We start from the raw sequence: 6,140 nt of genomic DNA on the forward strand, positions 1-6,140 counted from the left end.
TTTAATAAATGATAAAAAAATGTTGGCGTGAATTTACTGAATGAATGAAAATACAAACACAATCACCATGACCGACGCGTTATTTCCATCGCGTACGAATAACGCATGACATTTAGAAAGCGTCTACAGCTCCACGAATGCTATTTTGACAGTGTTCAGTTGATGTCACTACACTAGTACAGACAGTCGAGCTATTTACAGGGATAGTGATACATCCTTTGCAGTGGTTTGGAAAAGAAGTTTTTTCGTGTCATTTTTTTTTGCATCGTAAATGAAATTTTATTGTTTTGGTAAATTTTTATAGCTCGTCAGTGCAGTGAATTCAATCAAAAATTATCAACCAGTCAAGAGGTTGCATTAATAAAACTGAATCATTTCATAATTGGCAAAATTTCTATTGCGTACCATTCAGTTTAATAAATTTCCTCAAAGTCTCGATTTTTCTTGCTCCCGCATAGTACAAGGGCGAACGTTTATTATCTAAATCGTAGACTTTGTTTCTTGTGTGGAAAGGGGAATTTTTTGAATTATGAGTGTGGTAAGATTTCGTGTTCGATTCAAGTCTCATTAGAAATGTAGATATTAATGGGTTTTTTCTCCACTTTTGCATGATTTAATCATTTTTGTTCTTGTAATAAAAAAAAACTTTGATTGGACACGTATTCATCAAATCAAGCACCATTCAAAGACATTAATATTTGCGTTAATGACTCATTCTTTTATTATTATTTTTTCACTTTCATTTTTGAATTCACTATTTAAATCATCATTATTGATTTTTAATGTATTTTACAGCGAATGAAAGCAACAAAATGTTCTTCGGAGATATCGTTTACAAACAAGGTCGCTGTCAACAACACCGATTTTCCGGATGAAGTCGAGTATGACGATTATAATTTTTTATGAACAAAAAGTTCGAACAAAGTGTCACAATGAATGTTTTTCTTTAAAAGGTACATTCTAGTTTCAACTGGACCCGGTGCACATTTTGTGTTTTCAATAATCCGAACACCAGAAGTGCCCAAGAATAGCATTGGTTTTTCATTGGTGCAACGAAAATGGGGCGCGATTTCTGTGAATCAAGATATCGATGTGAAAATTCATCGTTTCAATTCATCCAGCCAGACAGAATTTTTGGACACAGTTACATTGGAAGTGGATTTCTTGGCCAAGAAAACGTAAGTTCTGCTTTGCATGAAAACGTTAAGATTTGAGAACTATTTCCATATCAAATATTCTTCAATTCAAATTTAGTATATCTCAAGAGCCTTATGACACCGATAAAATGTCAAAGAGTTTCATAATGCAATTTGCTGGCATGCCATTGACCATTGGTCAACCATTGGCATTCCAATTTGAGGACAAGAAACTTCTCGCCCTGGTTGTTAAATCATTGGAAGCCGTCGATCCGGCTGCTGTTATGTCGGACAAGGACAAAGTCGAACTGAAGAAAACCAGATTTGGTAAATTGCTGGGCAACAGTAATATTCAATTTGAAAAGGCCGAAAGTTCCAGTGTTAATTTGACTGGCAACGCAAAAGGGTAAGTTTTTACTGTTCTCACGTTGTGTGTTCAAAATCACTGTGTCGAATTGAAAAAGTGCTTAAAATCAAACCGCAATACATTTTCAATTGTAGAAAAATCGTGCGTCAGTCAATCATCAATCCGGATTGGGATTTCGGTAAAATGGGAATCGGTGGTTTGGACAAAGAGTTCAATGCAATCTTCCGTCGTGCATTTGCGTCGCGTGTATTCCCACCCGAATTGGTCGAGCAATTGGGATGCAAGCATGTCAAAGGTATTTTACTCTATGGTCCTCCTGGTACGGGTAAAACATTGATGGCCCGTCAAATCGGTCAAATGTTGAATGCACGTGAACCAAAAATTGTAAACGGTCCGCAAATTCTCGATAAATATGTCGGTGAATCTGAGGCAAATGTTCGTCGTCTATTTGCCGATGCTGAAGAGGAAGAGAAACGTTTAGGCCCAAACAGTGGATTGCATATCATTATATTCGATGAAATTGATGCGATTTGCAAGGCTCGTGGTTCAGTGGCTGGTAATAGCGGTGTCCATGACACGGTTGTCAATCAATTGTTGTCGAAAATCGATGGTGTCGATCAATTGAACAATATTCTTGTGATCGGTATGACAAACAGAAAAGATATGATTGATGATGCTCTGATGCGTCCGGGTCGTCTTGAAGTTCAAATGGAAATTGGTTTGCCGGATGAAACTGGACGCTTGCAAATTTTGAATATTCACACGCAACGAATGAGAGATTTTAAGAAAATCAATCCAGATGTCAATTTCCAAGAATTGGCAGCAAAAACAAAGAATTTCAGCGGTGCTGAATTGGAGGGTTTAGTGCGTGCCGCACAATCAACGGCTATGAATCGCTTGATTAAGGCTGCGTCGAAGGTTGAAGTCGATCCAGAGGCGATTTCCAAGTTACTGGTTAACAATGACGATTTTATTCATGCACTTGCCAATGATGTGAAACCAGCTTTTGGCACAGCCACCGAAGCATTGGAAACTTATTTGTCACGTGGCATCATCAATTGGGGAACACCAGTTTCAAGTTTACTCGAAGATGGATCGTTGTATACACAACAGGCACGCGCACCAGAGGGCTCGGGTAAGGTTGATTTTTCTTATTTAAAATGCCTTTTTTTGAAAATAAAATTCAATAATATTCAATTTTGCCCCGCTTCAGGCCTGGTATCCATTTTGTTGGAAGGTCCACCAAACAGCGGTAAAACTGCATTGGCCGCCAAATTGGCGCTTATGTCCGATTTTCCATTCATCAAAATCTGTTCGCCAGACGATATGGTCGGATTCACTGAGTCGGCCAAATGTCTTCAAATACGTAAAATTTTCGATGATGCATATCGTTCTCAATTGAGCTGCATTGTTGTTGACAACGTTGAGCGGCTACTTGATTACGGTCCAATTGGACCGAGATATTCGAATTTGACATTGCAAGCGTTGCTTGTATTGTTGAAAAAACAACCACCGAAAGGACGCAAACTTTTGATTCTATGCACAAGCAGCCGACGGTTAGTTTCTTTTAACATTTCACACTTTAGACACAAAATTCTAATGTCATCATTTTACTGTGTTTAGACAAGTATTGGAGGATATGGAAATGATATCGGCTTTCACATCGCTTTTGCACGTTCCAAATCTATCAACGCCAGACCATGTACTATCTGTGCTCGAGGAAAATGACATCTTCAACAAACAAGATCTGATCACATTGGCGAAACGAATGAAGGGACACAAGTGAGTTTTTACATACTTATTTGATGGCTCGATTCATACCCCATTAAATATTTGTTTTGAAAATTGAATGCCCAAATTATAATTTTTTTTTAACTCTGCAGGGTGTTTATTGGTATCAAAAAGTTGTTGGATTTGACTGATATGGCACGACAAACCGAACCGCAGTACCGTATCAACAAGTTCTTGACTAAATTGGAAGAAGAGGGCGGTCTTGTACTAAATTGAATAGATTGTGATCAGTACGATCAACAGTTACAGGCTCGTGTTGTTGATTTCAACGATGTGTTCTAGGACTGTTGCCCATACGCTTGAAAATGAATTCCGGATGAAAACGATAGTGTCAAACATTTAGCGTGTTCACATCATTTTTTGACATTAATATTTATATAAAACATATTATCACAAACAACACCAAAAGAAATGAAATGTGTGAGAATGTATCATTAATCAACACTAAAATAATATAATATTTATGAAAAGTCTTTATGAACAAACAAAATTACAAAATATAAACGCTTTAAAGCAAAACCCCGCCGTGGACGAGACGAAAAAGATGATATTAATGAACTGGAATTTAGTAAAATCATATTAGTTAATCAGAAACCACAAAATGAACCGATGAATATATATTTTTTTTGATAAGTTACATTCCGATAGTAGAAATCATTCCCAGTATTTTACAGGCAGATAAAGGCGATGGAATTTATACGAATTGATCCAAAAAAAACACATGTCCATAGAGAATTTAGGTATTTCAGAAGAGCATTTGTAGCGTGTATTGTATGACAAACGTGATCGAGTAAAATTATTTATTCAACAAGATTTTGTTAATTAACGATTTTGTTCTGTTTGTACTTAAACCACAACATCTAGTCATCCCTTGGCATTTTTTATACCGAAAAGTCAATTATAACGACCAGAAAATGAACTCGAATGCGTTTTTCGTTCTTCCTTTTCCCCATTTAAGTTTTAAATCCAGAAATTTGGCAGATTCGAAATGTGCAAACAAAAATGGCTTAAAGCAATACGATTATTATTATATTAAAAATAGAGAAAATGAAAGAAAAATATAGAAAAATGAATACTAACTAGAAATTACTAACTGATAAAAAAATAATTCAATTATCTAATGTTATTAAGAAATCAGAAAAGAGATAACCTAATACTTGAAACGAAATAGAAGTTAGAACATGAATATTATATTATCAAATACTGCTCGTTCTCAATTAATTGTAGTTTGATTTCTATTTTAATCTATTCTATTCTATGTACCCTTCGATATCGATCTTTTTACTGATTAGATTCAGTGCATTTGTATGGCTCGACCATGATAAAATATTTTCGAATTTTTTCCTCAATTAATGTAAACATTATTTGAGAACCAATCATTCTTTTTTTTGTTTAGAAACATTTTTTTTTAAGACATAAATTTTTGTTCATTTGTTCCATCATTTTAGTTAAATTTTTACCGACCCAAACTAAAATTGAAGAACTGTAAATAAAGAGTTAAGATCTTGTTAAAGCACTGAACAGATGTGTGTTATAGAAAAATTGAAAATTAATTTAAAAAATCCACGTAAGAGAAAACTGTCATTTTCTGATTCTGCATACCTTCAACTAACCTGCCAAACTGTGCTTTGCTACTCTTTATTCCACCACATTTACTGCATTACAATTCTTAAAAAACCTTGCATTTTTCATCAAAATTAAATTCTTTCTTTGATTGGTTTCACGAGTTGGTCTTAGACCGCGTAGTGATTGCACCTTATTTCTAGTTTCTTTTATTCCTTCGTTATTTGTTAAAATCAAATAAAAACAACAACAAATTTCATTCATGTAAATAAAATGAAAAAAAAAAAAAAAAATTAAACAAAATTTCAACGTTTTATTTCAATTTCTTTCATTTTTTGAATTTAACACAATTCAAGAAAAATCTGGTTTATTTTCCTCACAAAAAATTTTCAATGGAAAAAAAATGTCAATAGAAAAAATCAACATCAATAAATATTGAAGGTACAAAATGTTATTATCAATCAAATCACTGCGTTTTAAAGATGCCCTGTGAATTATCACCAATAATTTGAGACGGTGGAACAAAGTGCATCACATCCGTCTGATTGACATGGAATACGTTTGTCACATTTTCGAAAGGCGGTTGTTCAATAATTGCCGTTTCAGTCGCTGGCGCTTCAATGATTTGTGCACTGAGAATTTGATCGATGTTTGGATTGGTTTCGTTTCCACGCTGATGCGTCAGGTGATGCCGTTTTAATCCGCCGCTATCGTGAAACTTCTTCTGACAAATATTACATTCGAATGGTTTTACACTGGTATGTGTACGCATATGAACCGTTAAATTGCCACGGAGCGCGAAGGCTTTACCACATGTTGGACACGAATGTGGTTTAACGCTGGAGTGAATCGCCAATTTGTGACCTGGATTTTAGACACAGGTAAAAAAAGGAATGTATCTTATACACAGTGATATTAAGGGAAAACCATTAGATGAAAATAGAAGACATAGTAAAAAAAACGTATGACAAACCTTGAAGATGGCCAATTTGTCGGAATGATACTGGTGGCTGACACAAATCACATGTGAACCGTTTTTCACCCGTGTGTGTGAAAATGTGATTTTTTAAAGTCTGTTGGAATGAAAAGCGTTTCATACAAATTTTACACTCGTACTTCTTCTCCAAAGAATGAGATCTGAAATTAATTTAAAAATAACACGTTTTTCTTTTTTAAATAGAATGAAGTAGAAAATCACAGTTTGATGATTTTGTTACTGCGAAAATATTTGTGGGATTGAGTATTGGTTTAAATTTTAATGATTGAAACTATGAGCAATTTTT

General features: G+C 34.7%; 2 protein-coding genes across 5 annotated transcripts; one reads left to right on the forward strand and one right to left on the reverse strand.

The window, feature by feature from the left end:
* Positions 1–160: 160 nt before the first annotated feature.
* Positions 161–4,511, forward strand: LOC116346490 (vesicle-fusing ATPase 1-like). Of its 2 annotated transcripts, XM_031776569.1 has the most exons (9): positions 163–290; positions 459–538; positions 796–881; positions 954–1,178; positions 1,255–1,542; positions 1,638–2,638; positions 2,717–3,059; positions 3,127–3,285; positions 3,387–4,511. In XM_031776569.1, exons 2-9 carry the CDS (start codon positions 530–532, stop codon positions 3,508–3,510), a joined length of 2,235 nt encoding a protein of 744 aa, XP_031632429.1. In that variant the 5' UTR covers positions 163–290; positions 459–529; the 3' UTR covers positions 3,511–4,511. The 2 variants fall into 2 exon arrangements, with proteins under 2 accessions (XP_031632428.1, XP_031632429.1); XM_031776568.1 differs by having other exon boundaries at positions 161–538.
* Positions 4,512–5,223: 712 nt separating this feature from the next.
* LOC116346491 (zinc finger protein 177-like) lies at positions 5,224–6,140 on the reverse strand. Of its 3 annotated transcripts, none has more exons than XM_031776573.1 (3): positions 6,056–6,140; positions 5,831–5,994; positions 5,224–5,721 (listed from the first exon to the last, which is right to left on the reverse strand). In XM_031776573.1, the coding sequence occupies exons 2-3, from the start codon at positions 5,952–5,954 to the stop codon at positions 5,324–5,326; spliced, it is 522 nt and encodes a 173-aa protein (XP_031632433.1). In that variant the 5' UTR covers positions 5,955–5,994; positions 6,056–6,140; the 3' UTR covers positions 5,224–5,323. The 3 variants fall into 3 exon arrangements, with proteins under 3 accessions (XP_031632433.1, XP_031632431.1, XP_031632432.1); XM_031776571.1 differs by having other exon boundaries at positions 5,224–5,727; XM_031776572.1 differs by having other exon boundaries at positions 5,224–5,727; positions 6,075–6,128.

Source organism: Contarinia nasturtii, unplaced genomic scaffold (genome assembly GCF_009176525.2).
Source record: "Contarinia nasturtii isolate CC-2019 unplaced genomic scaffold, AAFC_CNas_1.1 Cnas_scaffold_1552, whole genome shotgun sequence".
NCBI lineage: Eukaryota > Metazoa > Arthropoda > Insecta > Diptera > Cecidomyiidae > Contarinia > Contarinia nasturtii.